At 41.1% G+C, this 26905-nt stretch overlaps 1 protein-coding gene across 12 annotated transcripts in view; it reads left to right on the forward strand.

Annotated features, from left to right (window-relative positions):
• Positions 1-3606: 3606 nt before the first annotated feature.
• Positions 3607-26905, forward strand: part of PTPRK (protein tyrosine phosphatase receptor type K) — a 616176-nt gene continuing 592877 nt past the window's right edge. For 5 of the 12 annotated variants that reach the window (XM_050949447.1, XM_050949436.1, XM_050949438.1 and 2 more), the window contains exon 1: positions 3607-3777. In XM_050949447.1, coding sequence (XP_050805404.1) covers positions 3675-3777 — 103 coding nt within the window. In that variant the 5' untranslated portion in view covers positions 3607-3674. The remainder of the gene's footprint in view (positions 3778-26905) is intronic. The other 7 variants (XM_050949439.1, XM_050949440.1, XM_050949442.1 and 4 more) reach the window with 2 other exon arrangements.

Consider the following 26905-nt stretch of genomic DNA (forward strand, 5'->3'; position numbering starts at 1 on the left):
GTGCAGATCCATCATATTCCTGTTGCAGCCTCCATTTGTGGGGCTTCTATGACACCTATGGCAGAGATTAAAATTGTCCTCTCTGCCAAAACCCCCAGGGGGAAGGCAGCAGTGGAAATTCTGCCTTCCCTTAGCCAGAGGTGGATTCCCTCGCAGGAATGGTGGCCCTCACTAGTATAGAGGTGGAATTTGCACTTCCTTGCATCAGCAGATGAGTATGATCTAAGTGCATCTGATTTAGATGATGACAGGTAGAAATAAAAAGCCCCCCAGTTAGAGTAATTTGCAAGTCAACTAAGTAGCTATGAATCCACAGCCTGTCACTATACAAAGACCACCTACTATACACACAGTCAATGACCAAACAAGTCAATGATAAACCAAGGTTCATACATATAGTAAAGTGCTTTTTTTCATAATCAGGAAAAATATTCTCCAACTCCTTAGAGAAAGAAATTCATCCTTTGTGAAAGTGGCTATTTTTTAAAAAGTTTTCTTTAGTCTGTCTGTGTCACAGTTTCCTGAGTTTCCAATTGATTTAGTGGCATCCAACAGTGCAATGGAGGGGCTTTAATGAGAAATACATAAAGGATGGGGAGATCCAGTGGAGTTCTGGAAGCATTTAAGCTTTTTCTAGTTTGGGGAGATTTATTTTGCACCTTAGTTGGAGACTGTAATCATCTGGGATTAAAGATGGTGGTTTCCTCAGGGCTCCAAATGCAATGCAGAATTCCCCTCCAGGGGATTCTGGGGGAAAGTCATCTGAGAATTTCTCTGCTGTTTTGGTTGACCTCACGCTTACACTTGACATCTGGTCTCTTAGCTCAGAAGATTTTTTTAAAGAAGTGCAAGCTGTAAATTTAAATGTATAGTACTTTGCTCTTAATTCAAAGTAAAGAGCAGCAAACATTCACAGCCATAACAATGTGAAAGCAAGAATAATGAATCCATTCCCATCATACTACTAATGATCTCAAACTTGATATGTCAATGTCAGTATTTTTAAGTGTGTTTATTACACATTAAAAAAAAATTCTCTCTGAGCCAACATGGATCTGAGCACCACAGACTCTCTGCTCATATCCTGGGGAAGGAAAGGCCATATACTTCATAGTTGCTCTATTCACTGGTGACCCCTCCTCTCAATTAAGAAGCAGAATTCATTCTGAAGGAAGAAGGTCCATTTATTGCTCCATAACCTGAATAATGTTGACTGTAATGAGAAGCCTTTGAGTGACAGGAAAGAGAGGAAATCAGAAGACGCCACCATTGGAAGATGTGAAAACTAGTTTGGATAAATCACTTGTAAATATACTGTATTTCAGGTATTCATTGGCAGTGGAATGGATTACAGGCCCCTATCAGGCAAGTGGATCTACAAAGGAGGACCCCTGTGCTAGTGTGGCAATATGAGATCTGCCAGTATGGGTTCAGGGGTCTGCCACAGGGATCCAGCTGCAGGACTGGGGTCTAGATGACCTAATCAACAACTTTACAACTTTATATATATATATCATAATATTATCTTCAATTCAGGTTTTTGTATATATACAAAACCCTGAAATAAATATATATATTATTTTTGTATATATACAAAAACCTGAATTGAAGATAATATTATGATTTAATTTAAATCAATACATTCAAAATTAGAGCTAACAAAGTGTCTTCGGTTCTCCTTCCTCATAGGAACTGCAGCATATGTATCTAAAATCAGTAGATGACCCATTGTTTCTGCAACACCTAGAATACCAGTGCACTTAGATCAGAAGTTAATGTGTCCCCCTCACATAACTCTGAATTTCTCTGGTTCTGTCAGTTTAAACAAAGCCTCAATGTTCTTTGAAGTGCAGTTATTTGTATTCCACAGAAATACATTTGGATTGGTTTTCAATCACTCCACCCAAATAAAACATTTACCTGGGCACAATAATCTGATCCTCTACACAGTAAAAGTCTTAAAAGCCAACACCTCCTTTTTAGAGAAAATCTTTGTGTTGGGTTTTCTGTGCATTTATTGAAAGCTAATAACATTAGCCATGATCCTGAGAAGACTGATCAAATGACTAGGGCCTAGATTTTAAATTACAGCTATACTGGTGTAGGTTAATTGTATTCCAATTCCCTTTCACAAATCCAAGGGTCAGGAAGAGCAGAAGAAATCTTGGCATTACCTCACACAGGACCTGTGAGAATATTTTATTTGATTTTTATTTACATGAGTTCACACTTGTGTGTGCTTTGTATTCAAATAATGAGAAAATAATCTGACATGTTGTGTTTCACCTGGTTTTGCTGTGAAACCATGAATTTTGCAGGGTACAGAGGCAAACCTATCAACTGGCACAAGTTGGCTGGAAAGGGGTTTGAACCATAGTAAGCCTTTTGATGAACCTGGGCTGAATTTCGAGCCTGTAACAAAACCGGTCTGTTTTCAGTGGTTTCAGGTTTTGTTGCAATCATTTCGTAACATCCCTAATTATAACTTACTATGCAAGGAGGAAAACACACTTCAGTAAGCAAATTCACATTTAAAAATTGGGGGGAAATGTCATCTGGTGTAAATAAATGTGAACTCTGATGCCTTTACCTAAAGGGCCTAATCCTGTGCCCATTCAAGTTAGTGGCAAAACTCCCATGGCATTCAGTGGTGCAGGAGGATCAGGATTTTTACTGCATAGCATATATTAGGTCTGGATCTTGTAAACAGACACATTCCTGCTCTGGCACAGTCTTGTTAAAGTCAATGGAACAACACGTGAGAGATAGGATCAGGCCCCTATATAGTACATATGGAGATAATCGAGTAGATGGTTTATTCCATTGCCAATGCAGTTAAATAAGACTTAACGGCATTACAAGCTACATGTGTTGCCAGAGAATGTGTATATGTACACCCCCATCCCAATGATAACTATATATAACAGACTGGCTCCAAAATGTATCGAGCTTTGCATCTGGGGGTTTCATTGAAATAATACCCTCCCCTCAGTACAATATTTATATTTTGAAAGAACAAGAACTCCAGCCAAAGCAAATCACTGAGAGCGCGGAGTAAGTCTAACCCGTGGCTAGGATGATTCCGGTCTGCCAGTGCAGGGGCGTTTGTGATCCAGCCTCTTTCCCCTTTGTTCCCCTGGCTGGAGAAAACAAACCGCGATCGCCCGAGACAGAAGCGTTCCCCATCTCTCTCTCCCGCTGGAACTGCACCCGCTCTCCGGGAGAGGAGGCTGCTACACGAGAGAGGCCGGCGGCCGGAGGCTCCAGCAGCAGCTGGTGTGCCAGTGGCCGCCCGCCAGGCTGCATGTCCGCGTGTCTGCAGCAGGAGGCGCTGGTGGGCCCCGCTCTGGCGGCGTCTGGGCTCCCGGCTGGAGTCCCACATTCCCCCTGCCCAGCGCTGGGAACCGGAGGGTTTGACGTGCGCGCGCGGCTCCTCCCTCCCCTCTCGCAGAGCGGCAGCAAAGTAACTCCGGAGTTACGGGGAGCAGCAGTTGCCGAGCGTGGACGCGCCGGGCTGGTGCTGCCCTCGGGGTGGTTCGGGGGCGGGCCCGAGGGCCGCGGAGGAGGAGGCGGAGGCGGCCGCAGCTGCTTGGGGGTTCCCGGCGAGCCCTGCCCGCGGAACGTGCGGCTCGGGGCCAGCCCGCCTCTCTTCCCCAAACTTCTCCAAACTCGCCATGGAGCCGGGAGCCGGAGCCGCCGCCTGGCTGCCGCTGCTCGTGCTGCTGGCCGGCCCCTGGCCGGCCCAGCTCGGAACAGCCCGAGCCCAATTCGCGGCAGGTAAGTGGCCCCGCGGCGGGTGCCCTGGGGAAAGAGCCCCGCTGGCGCTCGGCGCCCACAAGGTGCACTGTTGCGCTGGGGGAGGGGCTGTGGTGTCCCGCTCCGGCCCGGGCTGCTTCCCCCGGGGGATCGGAGCAGCGGGAGGGGAGCTGGAGCTCAGGTAAGGAAGCCCCCCGGGCGTCCAGCTGCGGGTGGGAAGGTGGCTGGCGGCGGCGCCCTGGAGGGGGCATTGTCTTGGGGTTCTCCCGCCGGAGCTGCGGGGCTCGTGGGGACTGGGCGTTCCAGCCCGGCTCGGTGCGAGACCGCCTGGGTTCGCCTCCAGCAGCTCCCTTCCTCCTGGGCGCTGGGGGGCTCGCACCCCCCCCCAGCTCCGCACGGGGTGAAGGCAGGACTTGGGGGGCTCTCGGTGTCCAAGAGGATCTCACCGGCCTGCGCCTCCTTGCTGCGGGGCTTGGAGAGTGAGCGAGCGACATGGGCATTTAAATGTCTCCTAAACTCTCCCTCTCATCTAACCAGTTTCCCAGGTAGCGTTTGTGCCGGAGCTCTTGCTGCTCCCTTTGTTCGTGGAACTTTCTCCTCTCCGGCCCCAGCGCTGGGGGAATAGCTCCCTATGTTCTGGACATTGGTGTAGTCTAGTTTCTTTCCTTTCGGGCTTGTGCTTTACACACAGCAGGGAATCTGGGATGTAAAAGCAAATCAGCCTGAAGTTTCCTGCCGTGGGGCTGGGCTCCTGGTCGTCTCCAAGAAGTGTGAATAGGAAGGGGTGGAAAACCCCAGCTGCAACTCTCAGCTTTGGAACGCGAAGGGGTGGTGGCGGGTATTTGACTGGGTTGTAACAATCCCAGTATTAACATAGCTTTAACCCCCCACGCCCACTCTTCCTCCGAAAGAGAGGGAGGGAGCTGCCAAAAGAGATTGGGCCGTCGCAGTCTGATTTTAATAAGCAAACAAGTCCCGAATCAGGCTGATTTCTTCTTTCCCCTTGCACTTGTGGTTTCCTATATGTGTTGGGACAACTTTCCGAAGCGCTGTTGGTTTCTGCTGTCTGCTCCTCTGGGCGGTGGTAGCCTTCATAGTTTACCTTGTAAATAACAGGAGGGGTCCGGGTCCGCGCTTGTCTGCCAAACTAAGAACTTTCCTGGCCAAGCTCCCACCTTCACATGTAACCACTTGAATGGTGCCTTCCGCTCGGAGTGGGTTCGTTTGGTTTTGCGGAAGAGTTAGTCAAAACGATGAGACCGTGGAAGAGCTCACATTTCAGAGGAGTGTATAGATTTTTGCTGTTCTTAGGATAACTGATGCGAGTTTACACCACCACCACAATGAAAACATGTGGGGCTTGCCCAGTTTAAAAAGCAAAGCAACACCAAAAGGGGGTGCAGGTGGGGGAACCCAACCAGGGAGAGAGAGGTGAATATTTAGGTGGCAGCGCATGCACAGCATGAGGTTCAGTCAAGCAAAGATCTTGAAATACAGCATACAGAATAAAAGAGGTTCTCACCATGTTAGACAAGGAGTGATATATGCGGAATGCAATTGCTGTGTTTAGTGTATGATCAGAAAGTAGTGTAATAGTAAATGTGGTGCATGCATCTCTACTGTAGGATGGAAGTCACATTTTGGACTGGTTTCTTCATGTGAAGCGTTACATAGGAGAACTGTACAGAAGATTCTTGTTTCATCTTCCCTTGTCCTCTGCCCCCCCCCCCACCCCAGTTGGGTGCATGAGTTTAAGAGATGTTTGGGCCCTATCCTATTGGGACCTTAGTTCCTTGATTAAAAATTTGAACTAGAACATTGCTATGATTGAAGGTATATGTATTCATGAGAATATGAAACACTGTTGTCATTGCAGCTGAAGTGTAAAATTTTAATTGTAAGAGAAAGGTGGTGTTCTGTTCTCCTGAATACATTTCTTCCTCTTTGTTAGAAGATTTGAACCTTTGCAATTTTCTTTTAAAAAAGAAAGATAAGGTGAAGATGGAAGTTGTGCTAATATGCAAGGCTTGTGTTCTATGTGACTGACTTGGAGGTGTATAATAATTTCATATATGCTTACAGAAATTGTTAGTAAAGGTAAACATTGATATATTATGTGGTAAAGGTCTTCACTGGGGAAAAGAGAAGAGGAATACAAAATGTGCAGCACTTGTTTTCCTTACAGTTGATATTACAGGGCTGGCTAAAGTATTATGCTAAGGCAGAAAATACCTTTATGTATGCATTATACTATAGAAATTAGACTGATGATTTGGCTATGGCAATATGAAATGACACTGACTTGACAGTGTTATATCAATGTACTGTGTATATATATAGCTTTCTGCTTCAAGACCCTTGCTTTCACAAGCTTGTGTATTTGCATAGAAGTGTAGTCGCATGTGTGTCCTAGGCTCCCATTATATTTCATGTCTTAGAATGTGACATGAAACCCTTTTGGTATTTAACGGAGACCACAAAAAGTTGTCTGTACCTTAGAATTTGTAGGGAGTAGAAGAGAATGTAGGATTCTGACAGTAGGCAAAGCCTGAGTGAGTTGAAGAACCACATCTGGAGAAAGACATGGGATTAATTTATATCATATACTGAGTATTGCAGTAGCTAATGCCTTCATGTTCTAGTGCTTAGCATAGGATGTGCTGATGTATTGTACTGATCAGAACTCCATCAATTAGAAGCCTGCTCAGTCAGACTCTTTTAAAGGTTAGAAGAAAAATAGCATGTTCTGACAGCATCAGCTACAAAATGTGGAAGTTTAAGATTTTGTGTTTATGCATCATAATCAAGACACTTGTGGCTGAAAAGTCCTGTTAAATCACCTTGTCCATTTGCCTGTCAGTGCAGGGTTGTTCCTTACTGTGTATTTCCTGAATTTTCTTAGTCTAGTTTTGAATATCCCAGTTTTAGTAAACCTATACACACTTATTCTTTCGCTATCAGAAGCCAGTCTCTGAAGCCCCTTAATTACTACTTTTCTCTGAATTGTCTTCAGAATTCTGACATTTTTCTTGTACCAAAGGGTTCAAACGTATATGCAGTACACAAGGTGAGGGTGTACCGCTGCCATACAGACTTTCTCTCTAGCCCACGATGAGATACCTCTGTGTATGCAGCCAAAAACACATCCACTTAGCTGCTGACTAGCACCCCAAAGTTTTTAGCAGCATTACTGCTTTCTGAGTACATTCCTTTGACTGATTCCTGCTCCCCTCCCCGTGTATTAGCCTGCCATTTTCAAGTTAAAGCTCATTCTAATTCCACTCCAGCTTCCTTTGTATTTGTATTCATACTTGCCGACTCATAAAAATTTAAAACAATGTTACTATTCATCCTTTCTTCCTGATTATTAATAAAGATGTTGACTCAGTTTGGGTCTGCTACCAATATCTGAAGTACCCCACTGACACCTCAACAACGTATTAGTCAAATTGATATTTTCTTTTGTTTTATAAGTCCTTCACACAGTTTTCAATCTATGAACAGTGGCCAGATTCAAGACAATTTAAGTTAAAATTCAGGTAGGATTGTGTGATGTGCTTTATGGCTGGCTAAACTGTGGCCCACAGTCTTGTTAAAAGCAGCCCTCCTCCAAATAGGTTTTGTTATGCCTGCATTCCCTCCCTATGTATTCTACGAAAGCACAGGGAAAGGAGATGAGGTGGAGCAAGTTAAAGAGAAATGCAGGGAAAATGAGAACAGCAAAGAAAAAAGAGCAGGATGGATTTTGAAAGGAAATAGCTGCAGATGGAAATTTTCTCTGTCATAGAATCCCCAGCCCCATCATACATAAATGACACATGGTAGGTATCTAATTTTTTTCTTTGCAATGGTGCAGGCAGACACATTTTTAACAATTTCTGTCCCTTAATATGCTGTTTCTTTATGCTGATGTTTCTTTCCATCCTTCTTCTTTTTTAAGATGTAATGGGAAATGGCCCTTCAACTTGGTATGTGCCTGTCACACTCTGGGCTAAAACATTCTGGCAGTGCCTGAAGTTCACAGAAGTCAAGCTATTTCATATACAGCACATTCTTCAATCTATGATTTTTGCAGTTCAGTAAGGAACTGATCAATTTCACAATTTGTTCATTATAAACAGATGGTGCTTAATGCTGTTAAATAGTAGCAGTTAAGACTTCTTAAATTTAAAAAAAATAATTACTGGCTTTCATCCAGCTTTAATAGCAATATAATTATATTACCTGAGGTGACATCCATTACAACAGTTTATAATTTTATAGTATGTTAAATACAACACATTAGACTAAAATTCCTAGAGATGGATCAGCCTTATATGCCTAAAGCTCTGAAATTTAAAATTTTATCTCACAGAACATGTTTTTAAATAGGGACAATTAAAACAACTTAAATATAAGGTCCTTGTATTTTAAAAGGTCAAGACTTTGTAAAATATTACAAATTTAAGGAATGATCCTGCAAACTTTACATGACAGTAGTCTCTACAAAGTAGGGCTCTCTGGATGAGCAAAGGCTAAATGTGTTAGGATTGCAGGATTAGGCCCTTGATTAAAATGTTCATTTAAAGTTTAATAGAATTTCTTTCTCAAGAAAGAACATCACTATCTTCGAAATCTGATATAGTAGAGCAACAGAAGTGTTATTTCTTTTATAAGGAATTTATAATAATTTAAGAGCTAACCTTGATATAGGGAAACATACCAAAAACTTTAGCCAGGCTTAGTAAAATGAAATTGTTAATGTTTCATTTTTATCTCATTGTGTAAAAGGATTAGGTAGTTACTAAAAGATTTTTAAAAAATGCTAAATTAGGAATTAAAGGTTTTTGAAACTAGAGTGACCCTTCTAGTATTAAAGGAGCTAAAGTCTCGTTGGTATTTTCTTACTGATTATGTTCAAAGTTGTGTGTAGTATACAGTCAAATGTTATATATACACAGTCTGTATGTGTATATAAAATTTTAAAGATTAAGATTTTAAAAAAAATAGTTTAAAAACTGATAAACTGCTTAGGTGATGTTGTCATGGACTGTATTTGCATTCTCCTTTGTATGTTGGAATTTCTTGTATGTGGGTTTGTTTATCCCAGGCCCCAATCTTGCATAATTATTTGGAGTAGTGGGGCCAAAATTAATGGACAAACTATTACAATTGTGAGCTGTGGTTCCAGAGTTCCAGAGTGTAGTCTGTATTAGCTAGACATTAGTGATACTTACTAATTAGTTTCCATCTATTAAAACTTAAAAACGTAGATATCATCTGAAATAATGGTGTTGCTTTACTATTTGTGGTGCATGCTTTTTTCATTAACATAGGTCATATGAACTGGTGGATGGGCAGAAAATGAGGCATATAACATTAAAAAATAATTTTGGTTGTAAACCTTATAGCAGAAACTGTGTTTCACTGATCAAGTGTAGAGCCCAAAACATATTCTTGCTGCTCCTGTGTTGTACACTTTGGTAGGTGGTAAGCAGGAGGGGAGAATTATTTTCTCTGTTATTGCACATTGAGTGTATATGACTTTGAAGAACTATTAAAATGCTGTTGAAATAATAACAGAATAAGCAATTTATGCAAATGCCTGAGAATAAAAAACATGTTGCAATTAGAGTTGCCAGTTTTGGTTGGACATATTCCTGGAGATTTCATCACACAACAGTCTTAATTCCTGGAGATTCCAGGACAGTCCTGGAGGGTTGGCAACATTAGGTGCAGTGTTTCCTAAAATAATAGGCTCTTTATGCTTGCACAGCAGCAATATTATGTTAGAGGCCAAAGTTTATAGTTCTAGTTAAACAATACCCACCCACCTCCCAGGTTGCTTGTTTAATATTTATTTAATCTTTTATATGGGTGCTGAGCAATTCAGTAGACTCTTAAAGTAATCTTTTTTGAATTGTGGAGGGTAAGGTCACAGTTAACCATTGTGAGGATTGTTGACATACTTAAGGAGTTCCATTTACTTTGTTTAGCACTTGTCAGGTAGTTGTGCAATTTGGTTGCTTTTGTTTGTTCAGAATAGGGGTGGGTTGGGGAAATCAATGTAAAAGTTTAGGGCACTGACACCATGGATTGGTTTGTATCCAGAGGAACAGTGGTGTTTCTTTGTTTTGCCTTTTGTTCTTCAAATTAATTTCCACAAAAAGTTCTAGGTGTGTTTTTTCTTAACGAATCTCTAAGGGCTTGTCTACATCACAAAGTTGCAGCGCTGGTGAGGGGGTTACAGCGCTGCAGCTTAGGAGGTGTACGCATCTGCAGGGCATCACCAGCGCTGCAACTCCCTGTTTGCAGCGCTGGCCGTACTCCCGTTTTGTCTCGGGTGTAGAGGATCCAGCGCTGGTGATCCAGCGCTGGTAATCAAGTGTAGACACTTACCAGCGCTTTTCTTGACCTCCGTGGAATAAGCAGGTATCCCAGCATACCTGAGGAAGCCTCTCTGGTAATCAAGCAGGTCTCCTTCCCCGGTTTGCTCTCGCGTTCCCCGAACCCCCGAGCAAGCAGGTCTCCTTCCCTGCAGTTTGCAGGGGGGTTCGGGGAACGCGAGAGCAAACCGCGGGGAAGCTGGTCTCCTTCCACGGTTTGCTCTCGCATTCCCCGAACCCCCGTGCAAGCAGGTCTCCTTCCCTGCGGTTTGCAGGGGGGTTCGGGGAACGCGAGAGCAAACCGCGGGGAAGCTGGTCTCCTTCCCCGGTTTGCTCTCGCGTTCCCCGAACCCCCCTTGAAGCCGCCCAACAGCGCTGCAGTGTGGCCACATCTAACACCACTTGCAGCGCTGGTTGCTGTAAGTGTGGCCACTCTGCAGCCCTGGCCCTATACAGCTGTACTAATACAGCTGTAACAACCAGCGCTGCAAAATTGTAGATGTAGACATACCCTAAGTGTGTTTAAATGGTCCATTTGCTCTGTTGTGTCCATTTCCATAGCCAAATCCCTGTCTGAGTCAAGATTTTGTCTTACTTTCAACAATTCACTGGCAGTTCTAAAATACTGAATAGATTGAAAGATACTTGCTGACACAGACAAATGAAAACAAGAAAATTCAAGTTAAGAACCGCCTGTCTCCTACCTGGCAGCAGTACGCAGAGCTGAGAATACACTGAGGTTGTGGACACTACCCCTCAGCTCTCTTTGAATTTAATTGCAACCTCGTATGACCCCCAGCTGTGTAATTCTGCCTTTGGTCCATTTTGCAGGATTGGGACCATTACATATTAAGGGTGAAATCCATGTATTTTAAGAGTGAGATTCCTCATTTCAGTAACTTCTATCCCAAATATAAAAGTTCTTTTAGTGAGAGTCTTGGTTTATTGGCTGTCATGTTTTTAACACAAAACAAATACTTTCAACTTTCCAGAATCAGTGAGAGATTTTATCCAGCAAAACAAAGAAAAAATCCTCATTTTTTTTTATAGACTCAAAAAGTACTTATCAAAACTTTTAAAATTTGTTTTCTGGGAACACACACTAGTTTTTACTCTTAAAAACAGTTTTAAATCTCATCTGAGAAAGAGAGAATATATTGATTTACAGCTGTTCTACATGCCTTGAGAGAGGTTTTTTTTTATGGGTTTGGTTGACATAATACCATGGCAATGCATATTGGCATAGCCGTAACCCTGTTTTGTCAGTGAAGCAATTGAGTAACATATTTATGGAATGATTATACTATTGAGCTTGGATCTAAGCTTGCTATCATGTAAAGACTACATTTTTGGTAGTAAGTGGCTGCAGGATTGAGCCCTGAAAGATGTGAATTTGTAAGCATGTGGTTTAATACTGCTACAAGTCCCAGAAAATCATACAGTTGTCTAAAGTAATTGAAAAATGCAATATTTTCCCACTCTCCCAACTGTCTCACTTTGGGTACGTATGAATTATCCCTTTGTTTTAAAGCCAAATTTTCTCTCTTCTGTAATTTAATGGAGGCATATTCATGTTATTTTTACTGCACATTGAATACGATATCTACACTGAGTTGTATGCTCTGTGTGTATGTGTGAGAAATATACATATAGATATCACAGTCCCTTACTGTAATAACAAAGCATAACCATACTACTGGCTTTGAAGATAACTAACTGGCAGAGAAAAATGCCATGACAAAACAAATTTGATTCTAATTAAAATAACTTCTAACAGCTTCTGATAAATTATGTCCTTTGTAGAGTGGAAGCGCTAAATTTTATAAATGTTGTAGCTTTTAATTATGATTATTGCTAAGTAGCATTTCCATGTATTATTTTTTCTGTAGTTTTTAGTAGCTTGGCTTAAAATACCTATTGACTTTAAGTGCATACATCATCCTAAGAGTATGTCTATACAGAAGTTGGGAGTGTGCTAGTATGCTAAAAATGGCAGCGTGGCCACAGCGACCAGGCTAGTTAGTTGAGCACAAACATGAACAACCCTGTGGGTAAATATTCATGTGGCTAGCCCGTGCTGCCATCTGTGCCACTATAATCACATTGCTATTTTTAGCATTCTGGCTGAAGCAGAGCTAGCATCTACCTACCTGCACTAGGAAGCAAGCTCCCTGCTACTGTGTAGACATACCTTACAGTTGATAAGGACAAGTGCCTTAATACTCGAACATTTCACTCGATGGTTCCTGTTATCCCATCAAGAGTGGCAAGTGAAAATTACAAAAACTGGGTCATTTTCATCCTGTATCTGTTGCTGGTAATAGAACAATTTTTCCACTTGTAACAGCTTGTCATTTGGTATCTTTCAGGCTTTGCATGGTGATTGGGGGATTAAAATCAGAATGGGAGGCTAGATATATCTTTGCAATTCTTGAGGCTTCCTCCTGATACTGTCTCTGTGAGAGAGCACAGCTGAATTTTTCTCACCTTCTTATAGAAATACAGGGGTAAGTCTTTGATTTTTAGCAGTGAGACAGCACTCAGTACTTAGTAGAAGGGCAAGTCATCAAAACCTAGTAATGTAAAGTGTAGAAGGCAATTTTATATTTTGTACAACTGCTAACCTCCGATTTCCCTCTGAAAGCACAGTTTCTGTATTTTCTCTATTTTCCTTCCTGTGGAGGAGGGCTTCTTCAGAGAGATGAATATTACCTTGTTGTAAGTGACCTGCAAATAAATATATATAATAGGCTTCTGCCTCTTTACTGCTTTAGAGATGAAAAAGGCCTGAAAGATGTGGGTCTATTTGTTCCCCTCTGCTTGTTTTTTTTTTTTTTTTTTAACCTTTAGAAATACAAGGAATGACAACTTTGATCTTCCCAGGTTTTGCGGGAGGATTTCTGAAGAGCCTTAGAAGATAAATATTAATACTTGCACCTTAAGTGAAGGGAGAAGACGTTGAGTCATAGATGTCCTTTCTGTGAACTGTTTGTTAGTCACTGAAGTTAAACAGCTATTAAATGGCAAAGAAATAAAAATAATTAATCCACAGTTAAGGTTGCTTGGTGATAGTTCGTGCCCTTCCAGAACGTGAAGTACAGCAAAACTCAAATTTATGAAAAACCAGGAAATACAGAATTAAGGAACATGTCCTGTTAATGTTACCTCTGTCCCCCTAGAGCAGGCAATAAGCACTGGGAATTATCTGCATGTACTGCAGCTGCATTCAGAGTGTGAACTGGTGCTTATTGAATGGTGGAGGCAGTGGGTGGAACAGGTAGCTAGAGATTTGTTTGTTTGTTGAAGAGATGGGGATTAGCGTGAAGAGCCAGAGCTCTGATTATGATATGAAGAGATCAGAATTTGTGTCCAGTACGTATCTGAGTAAAGGAAAGGAAGCATATGTATCTTGACAAGCTATTGCAAAATTGTACAGGTTGTCTCAGTACCAAGGTATGGGGGTGGAGTGGGGGAGGTTTTTACCACCATAATTAGATCAGTAATGACGTAGAATATGAGATAAGTCTCTAGATTTAGTAATGGGTAATAGAAAGTATAGGTTTAGATGATATTCTGTGAGATAGTGTGAAGAGTTGTTAAATTTCCTAAACATGGTACTTTGTCATGAAAGTAGACTAGGGGCAAGTCTACAGTTAAAACGCTGCAGCAAAGATTCTACCTACATAGATGGGAGGGCTTCTCCCATCAGCACAGGTACTCCACATACCCAAGAGGCAGTAGCTATGTTGACGGAGAATTCTCTCATCAACCTTGTGCTGACTACATTGGAGGTTAGATAGGCTTAACTGCATTGCTCAGGGATGTGAATTTTTAACACCTCTGAGTAATGTAGTTATACATCCCTAATTTCTTAGTGTACACCTGTCCTAAGTGGTTGAGTGTAGGGTAGGTTCAGGTTGCATCTTTCTTTTACAGTGAAAATGCAGAGTGAAAGTATGGGTGTTTTGGAGCTCTCAGAGAGGGCAGATTTAAGGTTGTGTGGGTGTCTACATTAACCCTGTGTTTCCTGGTTTTCCCCAATCTGAATGGTGCAGTTCTGGAAGGGCATGAACTATTGCTGGGCAACCTTAACTCTAGAATGTAGGTCTACTGTGAGCAAGGGCATGAAACAATGAACAAAGCACGAATTTACAGGAGCTTTGTCAATATGTAAAAAATGTAACTAACTGAAAATAAATAGTAGGATAGTAAATGTGTGATAACATGCAGCTGTGATTTAGCATTTAATGCAGCATGTGAACAGCTCATGGTTTAGATGGGAATTGCCTACGAAAACTGGTAGACCAACTGTAAAGTGTGTGATATGATGCATTAAGTGTAGACATGTATCAACTGATTCATGATTATGTACATTGAATGTGTGGTACATCTATACCCACCCCCATACTTGAGTCTGATTAATTCATTGGAGCTTTGCTGTATGCCAAATAAAAAATTCTGAGTGACCAAATCTGGAGTTGAACTGAATTCTTGGGAAGCTGATGGGAAAGAGGTCTCGGAGGAAATCCCAAGGTAGGTTAATAAAGTTTTGTTGCCATTTTAATTTTATAGTTCTTTGAGCAGACAGAAAAATAGTGTTGGTACACGGTGGTGGTCACTGAGGCAGTAGTAGTTATCATGTATGTGTGCAGTTCAGACACTCCTGTGGTAAAGTAATACCTATCTCTTAAATAGCCTTTTTCATCAGTAGATTTCAAGAAGAGAAACGTTATTAGTTTCTCCATCTGTACAAAGAGAGTAAAGCATAGAGAGGTGAACTGATGTGGCCAAAGTCATTCAGTGAGCTAGTGGCACAGCTGGAAATAGAGCTAGATTTTCTGAGTTCCAGTCCATTGTTCTCTCTAGTAGGCCCACACAACTGCTATGTGATTCCTAAGTGCTCTCCCTTCCTTTCCCCACCCCCCATCCTTTGTTACAGTGGAGTGGTAAAAGTGGTCTTGATTTGAAATATTTGGAGAATGTGGTTGCCAGCAGCTGGTGAGAGAAATCTCAGGTCTGGCCTATGTATGTCCCAAGAACTTGGCAGTTGTATTACATGGTGGTTACGGTAATTTTAAGCATAGAATTGTAGAAATGTAGGATGGAAGAGACTTGGATAGGTCATCTAGTCCAGTCCCATGAACAGAGGCAGGATTAAGTATTACCTAGATCATCCCTGACAGATGTTTGTCTATCTTGTTTTTAAAAATCTCCAGTGATGGAGATTACTAGGTAATTTGTTCCAGTGCTTAACAGCTTTACCTCTAGGAAGTTTTTCCTTATGTCTAACCTAAATCTCTTTTGCTGCAGTTTAAGCCCATTATTTCTTGTTTCGTCCTCAGTTTATAAGCAGGACAATTTATCACCCTCTTTGTAACAACCTTTTACATCCTTGAAGACTTACCATGTTCCTCCTCAGTCTTCTCTAGACTAAACAAACCCTTGAAGATCATGTTTTCTAGACCTTCAATCATTTTTGTCGCTTTCCTCAGGATTTTCTCCAATTTGTCTGCAACTTTCCTGAGGGGTGGTGTCCAGAACAGTACGATCTATTGGTGTGTGAGCCTTGGAACTGCTGGGCAATTGCCTAACTGGAGAACCGAAATCTTCAGCTATTAATGTAATTTGGCTTCCCCCAAAGAAATAGTGGGTGGCATGCACTCTGTTGGGATAACTCAAGCATTTGAGACCCTGGTGTGATTATCTCAGTCCGGGTGTGGTCTCTTCCTGTGAGCAAAAACAGTTGTGAAAACCTGTCAACTTCAGGAAAAGCTGTTTCTTTCAGGAGGCTGTATCTTAGGAACCACTTAGTCAGATGGCTCCAAATTTGGATCACTAACCAAAGCTCAGACCCTCATGGGGCACACCACATTTTAAGGCACACCACATTTTAAGGCAATCTGGGCAAAAAGAAAGCTTAGAAAGCTGATCTTAACCTTAACTATAGTAGAATTGGTGCTCCACTGTAATACACAGTATGAGTGAAGCCCACTTCCCTTTTCCATTGCTCAGCTTTCTTTACCTTGGCTCCTATGATGAAGTCACTTCATTAATTCTCTAGTTTCTTTTAGGCTAGATGGACTTTTTTTTTTAACATCAGAAATTCAGGTCCCAAGGGGGAAAAATCCCTTTGAAAGGAAATCCTCCAAAATAAACCTGAACAAACCTTTCAGCCTTTCCTTATACAGTTTAAAGAAGCAAAAAGGCACAAGCCCAAATTTTTTTTGCCCTCTGCTACAGATTACGTTATATTGGTAGTCCATCCTAAATTGTACCAGGAACTGAATTGGTGGTAATGCACAGAACTACAAACTAGGGCCTCAATGCTTATGTACATGAGTAGTTGGGGGTGGGCCAGGCTGGGGGTGGAGTGATGGTTCAGCTCAGTAGGATTACTTGTATCAAGTTATTCACTGGCAGGATCAGGACATAGCTGTTTCCCCACTCAAACATCTTTCAATTTCTTTTTTAGTCTAAAAGATAACTCTGTTTTCAAAGCAAGGAACAACTGCTTTAGCTGTGGATGAAAGCAAAGTTCTTTTAATGGTATAACCATTGGATTGCTGAATGGGTTGAAAAAGCTCAGTCTGAAAGGGAACATAATTTCCTTTGTTGAAATGACATAATTAGACTGGTGTAATATAGGGTGAAGACAAAAGGGAAGGAGAATTTCTTTGGTTACAAGTTTACTATTTAAGCCCTGGATAAGACCTTGGCAATGGGTAGTATTTTAGTATTGGTGATGAATGTCAAAAGCAATTTAAATCAATAAATATGCTCAGTCTGTTTAGCGTGTTTGCTTTTCTTTGACAAAGATGTTGGTTTAAGCCTTGATGCTATCTTGTGTGAGTGGAGGGAGAAGATCCCACATACTTCTTAAAGAGTTGATTATTCTCTACCTTGAAACATTGCTTTGAAGTCCTCCTATATCCACTTGGGCTAAGGACTGGATGGGATTCTTTTCAGCGCCTGTTCACTGCTCTCCATGAGGTCATACTTGAGTAGCTTGAGGTATGGACTGCTTTCATATTCACAGTCCCTCCAAATAATGAGTCAGACCCCACAACTGGTTTGTATGCCCTGTGGTTGCATAACCGCATTAGGCAGCTGGGTCAGTTTATACACCATTTAAACCACATTCAAGCATATGTACTTAACCGTTTTTTGGTATTCCATACTTCAGCTGTTTCCTCTATATCAGTGTGTTGCATTTCTGCGGCTATGTGTCTACACTGCTGTAGCTGTATTGATGCAGCTGTGTTGCTGTAAGATCTCTTGTATAGCCACTGTAGTCCGATAAGAAATCTCTCCTGTTGACATAATTAAACCAGCCCCAATGAGCAGCGGTAGCTATGTCTGTGGGCCTCTCTCACCGACATAGCACTGTGAAAACTACCACTTATGCCGGCATAACTTAGGTTGCTCATGGGTGTGGTTTTTTCACACTCCTGAGCATCGTAAGTTTGCTGACATAAGTGGTAGTGTAGACATGGCTTAAACCACCAGAAGACATGTAGCTTTAATTATTTGCATTTCTCTCAGTTGTGGAATAAGGAATTGTGTTGAGTGATCAGTAAGTTTTTGGGGGAGATTATCACAGTATGCTCATTTAGAGCAGAGAGAGTGTGCCTACGTGTTTCTTACAAGCATTCAAGTGGGTATACGTTATCTGTAAATTGACAGAAACCTTGTATGTTAAAATCTAGAGTTTGTGGCTTGTGGGCTACATGATCCTGTGAATGTGGAAGAACTGAATATATAATTATTAATGACATTTGTGGACCTTAGAAATACTGACATAATATAGATAGATGGTTGTGCACAATAACAGTTTCCAGATAGCAGTCAGTGATGAGATGTTTATAGTTAAGTGCAGAAATGAAAACAATAAGTATTAGGTTCGTTTGTGTTTCAAAAGGCCATATTTCATGAAAAGTAAAATATGGTAAAATACTTTCTTACAAGTATACTGTCTTGTTTTCTCTTAGGATCCTTTTCTTGGGTAAGTAACTAAGATAAACTGTGAAGGTCAGCATAATTAAGACAATAGAAGTTAATATCAGAAAAATCTTTAAAATGGAACAATGTGCATGGTGCATTGAGCGGAGAAATCTGTGTTTTTGAGTATGAAGCAATCAGCGTCAGTACTGATGACTAAGAAGCTTTAGGCAATCAAGAATTGATGAAAATACTACCAATCTTCCCCACCCCCAATTTAATTAGCTTATATTGATGGTCCCTGGAGGATCCAACAAGTAATGAATAAAATTAGTAAATGTTTAGTTATTTTCTGGAAGAATATCCTGATTTGTGTTGAGGCTTTATCAGAGGGCTGGTGCTGATTACATAATAGATATTTAATTCATAGTTTTGGCTACATAGAAATCTCCCGGCAACTACATGTATAAAGTTGTAATAAAAGTAACACAACAAAATTGTAACATGGAAAAAAATTCAAAGCATTATTTTGACTGAGTACTTTGAACCTTGGGACAAATAGGAATGTCTTATTTTGACTCATAACAAAGGGTTGTTAAAGCATAACAGAGAAAAAAGTTGGGGAGCGGGAGCGGATGTGCAAAATACCTAGCACACTGGGGCCCCAAAACCTGTGTGTGTATATAACAAAACAATAATATGTGTTTGTCACAGCAGGTCACTAATTATTATGCAAAGTTCATGGAGTCAGGCTATTTTTAACAAACTATTTAATTTTGCAATAGAAATTATTTAAAACCATTTAAAATCCCAGTTCACTCTCCCCTATTCCTCCACACTGGACTTACATTGCCTTGTAAAATATCACTTAGCAGTGGACTAACTGGGATTCACAACTCATGTTAAAGTAGCACTCTTGCTTATATTTATGGAAATAAAACTGAAAGGGTTTGGAGAAAAGAGAATCTGGAATTATGAAGAGAAGGAGGATGAGACTGAATCCTGAAAATGTACTGTAAAGGTCTTGAGGTAATCAATTGGGTTTTCGTCTGTAAAGCACCAGTGACTAATAAGATTAAGATTTTAAAGGTGGACTGCAAAAGCAGAAACTAATGTAACTTACATTTGTGCCTGTTACTGCTCCTTTGACGTAAAAAGATGGTTGAGTACTTCTTTCCTGCCTATTTTTAATATATCAAATAACTTGTCTCATATTACTGTGATTGTCATCTCACTCATTGCTCTAGAGTCCAAGAAAAAAAAAACCCCAGATTTTCTCAATTGTGAAGTAGAATTTCTCAGTTATGAAAATATATACCTTTTTTAGCTGATGGTGATAATTTTCTGGGTGAGCATCTTATTTAGGTGACTCTTATCTCTCTTTTTAGCAATATAAATTTTAAATGTTGGCTATAGTTATTAAATTGTATGTAGATGTTAAATTATAGCTTTTTAGTTTATAAACCGGCCCAACAGCTATTTGATGGATATATTTTTTATACTTGTTTAAGATATACAAATACCTGAAAAAAAATGGTATCCCTGGAGTATCCCTATTTCCTCTAACATGTGGTTGGTAGTTTCCTGTAAATAATGGAGCAATTTGTTCTCAGACACAAAGTTTTACTAATTTTGGCACATAGGAGGAAACGTGAGATTCCTGTAATAGCAGAGGGAGAAAAAGTGCATATGACCAGTTGGTTAATTATTATCCAATAGCCGTTTTAAGAAAAAGATAGAAGGGTTACACTAGCCATAAACAGAGGTTTTAGAGACAGGCTGAACTGCTGCAAAAGGTAGAGTGGCTTGGCAAGTTGGCAATTACAAGGACTATGTGTCAGATGGAAATACGTGATGTAATTACATGAACTAACAGTCTAGTGCATAGAGAACAAATTATGTAATGTGTAACTTTCATATTGTTTTTCAAAAGTTTGCATATGGAGGCTTGGAAAATCCACTTACTCTGGTTGAGTAGGAAATGGTCCCTAGAACTTGCTCCCCGTCATCCTCCCTCTTCAGTTCTCCCCCCATACCCCCCCCCCCCCCGGCAAGCTGCAGAGCAAACTTTCCAAAGACAAAACAAAGTTTAAATTGATAGTGTCATCTGCAGACTTAGGAGGACAGACTGCTCCAATGCCTCTGTTGTTGTTTGGAGCTTTTGTAAGCTACTACAGAGTGAAGACTGAAAAGTATTGTTTGTTTTCACTGTTACTAACCAGAATTAGAGCTCGCCAAAACTTGAGATTTCCTGTTCATGAGAAATTTTGAAAAAAAATTGAAAACACACACAGTTTCCAAAATTCAATATGTTTCTGGGATCTGGGCAGCTATTCACTGAAATTGACAAGAATCATGTAAATTTTAGTCAGAGGCTAGGAGGGTTACCCCAGCGTTGTTGGGGCTGCCCTCATGGCATGGCTGTCCTGAAGCAATAGACCTTGGAAGCCCATTTCAAGACTTCAGGTCTCCCAGCTCCATGGCAGGGAACCTAAGAAAACGGATTTGAGCTGTGGAGATGGGAGTTGAGTCCTGGTTAGAACAGGAATTTCTAGGGCTTCAGGCTCCTCTACAGCCTGCCAGGAAACCAAAGTGGTTTCCACTGTAACCATGCCTATGATTAGGTGACAGTTCATTGAACCTGAGATGCATCCTCAAAACATTTCAGGTTTAATGAATGGCATTTTCCAGTTAAACTTCACTGAAATGGTCCCAACCAACTCCATTCAGAACTTTGTCAGTTTCAGTATTGTCCGTAATAGGGTCAGTTTTCTGTGATTTGGAAAATCTAGGAGTAACAGCCAAGGGAGGCACAGGAACAACTTACTGTGGAGGAAGATGCAAAAATCAAAGTAGGAGCAAAAGAAATGTTTTTCAGTAGCTAGAAAGCTGAGGGGAGGGGTGGAGTTGCTCCTAAATAGTGAGTGTCTCCATTTTGTTTATATCCATCTGTTCCTGTTAGGTTTAGTCCTCTGGCTACTAGATGTCTGATAAAATTGTCCAGTTCAGGCTGGAGGTGAGAGGGAGATACTAAGTTTTAAAAGAAGTACTGTGTATAGTATAGATTAGGAGGTCCCTCATTCTGTAGTGAGGTCCTGGCTACCCTTTCAATTAAAGATGAGAAGCAAAAAGCAAATACGTGCACTGAAGTTTCTGTCCCCCATGTGTTCTTCTCCCAACGAGTCAACCCTGTGGCCTTTGTGTGAATTGTACCTTTCCTCCCTTCTGCCACACTTTGGATATCTCCCTGTCCACTGTGGATGCACATAAACTCTCTCCTGGGGGTTTCTCTATCTTGGGGTTGCTGGTTGGGGAAGGAGGGTATGTGGGTGTGGAGAAGTAGCCACTTCCCTGTAAGCTCAGCTGTGGGGGCAGCAGGGAGATGGAGGAAAGCTGGAATGAAGCTTCTCTCATGCCATTGGTGGCAGGGACATGGGTAAAGAAGTCGGTGGAAGAAGAGGTCCCCTCATGCAGGGTTTCACAGTGGTGACAATGGATGAGGGAGGCTGTAAAGGAGTGTCCTCTCAGCTGGGAGTCAGAAAGCAATGTGGTTCTGCCACCAATGGCTGTGGGGGGACAGCCCGCCTTATCCCGTATTGGCCCTGACTGGAGGAGGGGCTAAATTTGATTGAGTGGCATTGCAACTGGCTGCAATGCCACTCAAATTTGGGGAAGCCAGGTAAGTAATCTAGAGCCCTCTCCTTAGCAAAATTCTAGTTGTGCCCCAAGTGGTTGTACTGAGAGCTCCTGCTTGGGAAAGAGGGAATCTGTTCCCTGTGTGGAATCAGACATGAGCTGTTGCCTCCTTCCATTTTGGCTGTGGGTCCCTGCTGGCCCTGTTAGGCTGAAGCAGACAGACTGCTGTGGGCTGGACACCTTTTGTACATTTGAACAGAGACTGAGGGCCAAATATGGATGATGAGTTTGTTTGACACCCCAGGAATAGAGAGAGGTTTTGTGGTGGTGAAGAGGGAGGAGAGAGAGAATGTATGGGATGAAATAGAGAATGTAGGGAAAATAAAGAAGAAATGAGCACCAGACAATTCAAGAAAAGATGTGATATGATTATGTCTGAGGAAGAGAGGCTGTTCCAGATCCTTTAAAATTACTTGTTTGTTTGTTTTTAAAAACACCTTGTAAATTACACACATGGTTATCTATGCAACTTTGTATTCCTGTTTGTCGTACTAACTGTCCCCATTTTAGTACTCCCTTCCTTCTCCACTCAGCTGTTTCCTCTTGATCTTATTTACACTGTAAGCTCTTTGGAAGAGGGACTGTATTTTACATGTACAGGCCCCAGCACACAGGGGTCCTGGTTAAGGCTGCTGTGTGCTTCCATAACAATCAATAATAATAATAATAGCATTGATGTGAAGAAGGACAATGATTCCCCAGCATCGCATCGCATCTCTGCCCCCTTCACTCTCTGCAAAATCTTGTTATTGAGAGCAGAGGAGAAGGCTGCAGTAACTGAGACCAGATGGGACCAAGGCTAATTTTTGTATTTTTTCTTTCCTATTCGCATATCTAAAATGGCCCCAAGTATTGTAAGAATTAAGTGAATTACAGTCTTTGATATATATCTCCTTAAAACACACCTTTGAGTTAGAAGTGCTCTTATCCCTGTTTTACAGATGGGAAACTGAGGAACAGAGAGGCTACATGATTTGGTCATGCAGGAAGTCAGTGGCAGATCTGGGTTCAATTTCTTGCTCTCCCATGTCCCAAGCTAGCATGATAACTAGTGAACCTTCCTCCCTTAACGAACAAGTAAAATAAAAGTCTATGTGAAATGGGGCTATGTAAAACTTAAGTCCAGCATAGAAAGCTGATCCACATATATAAAGTGAGCATTATCAGAGACCAGGATAAATAGTGTCTGTGGTAATAAGACCTACCTGTACCATATCCAGTTTAAAATAAATTTAAGGGGATGCAAACTGAGCCAATACTAATATGCCAAACCTTTAAAAGGAGGAGGGAGGGTTAAGGAATTCAGTGAGGTAAATGTAGAGGAACACATTCAACTTGAAATAAGTGTATAAATAGCAGGAAATAAGAATTAAAACAAGAATTGGTTGGGGGAGTTGAGCCAAGGCATCTATAGAGATGTCCACCTCATGGAGATTAATATCACACTATATACAAAGACTGTGATCTGGAAATGAGATTAAAACAAGAATTGACTGGAAGAAGGGGATGAGCCATTGCATCTTCACAGAGGTGTTCGCCCCCATGGAGATTAATATCATATAGAATAGAGGAAATCTGATTTGGAAAGGAGATAAAGAAGCATTAACCAGAAGAGGGGATGATCCTATAGCACTTGCATAGTAAACAGGCTTTACTTTCTTTCAAAGGCTACTACTGTCCCTTTAAAAAAATATCCCCTCAGGGTAATTAGGGCTTGTTACTTTTAGCATGATTAAAAACAAAACTAAAATTGATTGTTAATGTTGCAATGAAAATTCCAAGTACTTTTCTTAAGCAATGAAAGATCAATACCATTATTCAACAAATGTGTCAAACAGTTTTTACCTTCATTTTATAAACATGTCTTGAAAGCATAGAGGCGTTTCAGAAATTAGAATACCTGTGGGAAAAATTGAGACTTTGTAAGTTCTCCATCCCCTGTAGAAAAAGCTCTAGAAACCTGAGTTCTGAATGTATTCAATCATATCTAAAATTTAAATGTTACATTGTACTTTTTCTAGAAAGATGACAAGGTTCCTCTGCATGCTTATGCTTAATTTTGCTAAAACTTTGTTCTACTCAGACATGTCACCCATTGTACTTTGTCACACTGGGCATGTCTACATTGCAATAAAAACCTGAGACTGGCCCATGCCAGCTGACTTGGGCTCATGGGGCTCAGGCTGTAGATGTCTGGGCTCAGGCTGGTGCCCAGGCTCTAGCATGCTGAAAGGTGGGAGGGTCCCAGAGCTCAGGCGGCAGCCCAAGCCAGAATATCTACACCCCAATTAAACAGCGTGAGTCATCTAGCATGGGCCAGCTGCTGGTATCTAATTACAGTGTAGACATACCCACTGTTACTTAAAATGTTTCTTCCTTTCCCTTTAACTCAGTGTTTCCCAAACTTGGGACGCCGCTTGAGTAGGGAAAGCCCCTGGCGGGCCGGGCCGGTTTGTTTACCTGCTGTGTCTGTCGACCTGGCCGATTGCGGCTCCCACTGGCCACGGTTCGCTGCTCTAGGCCAAAGGGAGCTGCTGGAAGTGGCGCAGGCCGAGGGGCATATTGGCTGCCGCTTCCAGCAGCTCCCATTGGCCTGGAGCAGTGAACTATGGCAGTGGGAGCCATAAACAAGCCAACCAGGCTTGCCAGGGGCTTTCTCTACACAAGTGGTGTCCCAAGTTTGGGAAACACTGCTTTAACTGATTCAGAAATGTTCCTATGTAAACATTTGTTCTTTATTCTGCTCTTCTCAGTCTCTTATTTTTTGCACAAATACAGCCAAAAGTACTTTGACACCACTTCCTTCCCAAATCCAGTTTTGATCAAGTAAAATGCTACCCACTGGTTTAAAAAAAAAAAAAAAAGTTTATTCAGAAGAAAAGGTTCCTCTGACAGCTCTCCTTGAATGTTCTCAGAGGATTGGCTTGCAGCCAAACTCGTACTCGAAATCTGAGCTTTCTGATTCACATTCTTTTATGTATGAGTCTGTGTGTGACACAGGTGCTAGCTGGGTAGTGACCTGTACAACAAGGCTGTGTCTGCAGTGTCATTTTCTAAAACTTCTGTCCTTGCTGCAGCATCGGTACTGCTGCACCAGTAGTAGTGACAGTGGGAGTGCTAACATATATGGAACACTGGCATTTTTACCACCATATCCTCTAATCCTTCAAACAACATGTCTAGATGACATGGTGGTAAAAATACCTGTAACTATCCTTTAATAATACAGTGGGCTGGGAACACTTTCCACTGATTATTTTGAATTCTTGATGCAGGTCTAGTGAGCCTTGTCCCTGGTTCTTGGGTGTTTCCTAGCTTCTCTCTCAACTGCAAATAAAGCATATTTTCATGTCAAGATAGATATCTCAGGGTAAAATCTTAGTGGAGACAAGGTATGGTACTTTTTGCCTCAACATAGCTAATTGACATAATCCCCAAATGAGGGAGTATAGTATTGACCTCAGTGAGCTATGCTGAAGTAGAAACTAACTGTTGAAGTCAGAACTTTCCTCTTAAGGAGGCTTGAATCCAAACTAACTCCTCTAAGGGGATTGATTCTTGATCTATGCAGACTCTAACTAAACAATGTAGAAGTCTGTTAAATGATTCTTCTTGTCAAGGCTGGCCTCTACTTTCTTTAAAATTACCTTTCAAAGTACTGAGTATCCAGAGAGGCCCTCATAAATCTACTAAGGTGTTAATTCTAGTCTGGAGTGCAGGTGTTTCCTAAATCCTTGGGGGGGCTGGGGGGAGGGAGGTAGAGCTTGCTTAGGATATTATCCTTATGTTCTACGGTTCAGAGATAGCTATGTGAAGTGTGTGGATTTCATAAGGATGCTCTTTCAGAGTATTAGTAACAGTTTGTCTACATGGAAACACTCAGGATGTTAGGACTAATTAACTAAAGGTGTAAAGTTAAAGCATATTTAATCTCTGAGCGTGTGCTCTCATTCAGAAGTCAAATGGCCATAGTTCACTTTAGCTTAATGCCTCTTCAAAGGGGATTACTTAATTTTAATTTTTCGGTGTCCATGTGGAGATGAGCCCTGAGAGATGAAGTCTAGTTTGAGCCATTTCTGTGGCTGTATTTTCTCTGAGGTGATTGTATGGAGACATCAACATGTAAACAAGTGTGTTGTATGGGGGAGAGCTAAGATAAAGAATATACATTTGCATGTGATAACTTAACTTGCATGTTATATTAAAACCAGCTTTTGGAATTGTTATTCAGAAGAACAATTTCCTCATCATTCTAATGGTATTTTCAGCATTAACTATTTAGAAGCAGATGATGAATAAACAAAAATAAAAATGTTGCAGATATATTCCAGAATATATTGTTTGGGTTACTCTGAACAAGGCCACCTCTATTATTTGTATTTTTTGGCCAAGGAATTTTTTACAGAATTCACTCTATGCTGCAGAACTGTGCTTCGGAATTGGAATTTTCATTTAACTTCTCTTCCAACCCCAAAAGCCCCCCAACTGTTTCTATTTGACATTGTTGTGAATGAACTGTAAAAAAAAACCCCACAAAAAAACAACAAAGCAAAAACAAATTTAAGATACATAGTGGAGTGATGTCTTCCTGATTTTGCAGAAGCCTTGGCACAAGAGTTCAGCTGTCCTGTTCATTTGTTATGCTAATCCTGAAACCTAATCATGACACCACTTTGAACAAATGCTATCTTTCACTGCTGATCATTCTAACAGAAACATTCAGCTAATGTGCGTATTCAGCAATCCCAAAATGTACCAAAGAGGTACCCTTGTACAAAGCTGCAACTGTTGCCTGCCCAGCAACTAAAGCCTCCAACTTTCTTCAAACAACATCAGTACAAAAATCTGTGGCATATTGACCACTGCAAGAGTAGGTATGAAAGACTGACAATATCCTGTAATATATTGAACAAACGTATGGAATTAAGCCTTGTTGAATTACGGTTAACACCTTCGGAGAACATTGTATTAAAAATACAGTTGTGTGGTAGTGATGTGGACCTGGAGGTACTTTCTCTAGTAGGGAGGGAGATACTAATAAAGTTTCTCCATTATCAGCCTTAGAAGCCCCCTTGAGAGAGATGCATATACTGGTTCAAACTGGATTCTCCAGAGACCCATAGACAAAGTGAAAGATTTTTTGGATTTAA

Source organism: Gopherus flavomarginatus, chromosome 4 (genome assembly GCF_025201925.1).
Source record: "Gopherus flavomarginatus isolate rGopFla2 chromosome 4, rGopFla2.mat.asm, whole genome shotgun sequence".
Taxonomy (NCBI): Eukaryota; Metazoa; Chordata; order Testudines; family Testudinidae; genus Gopherus; species Gopherus flavomarginatus.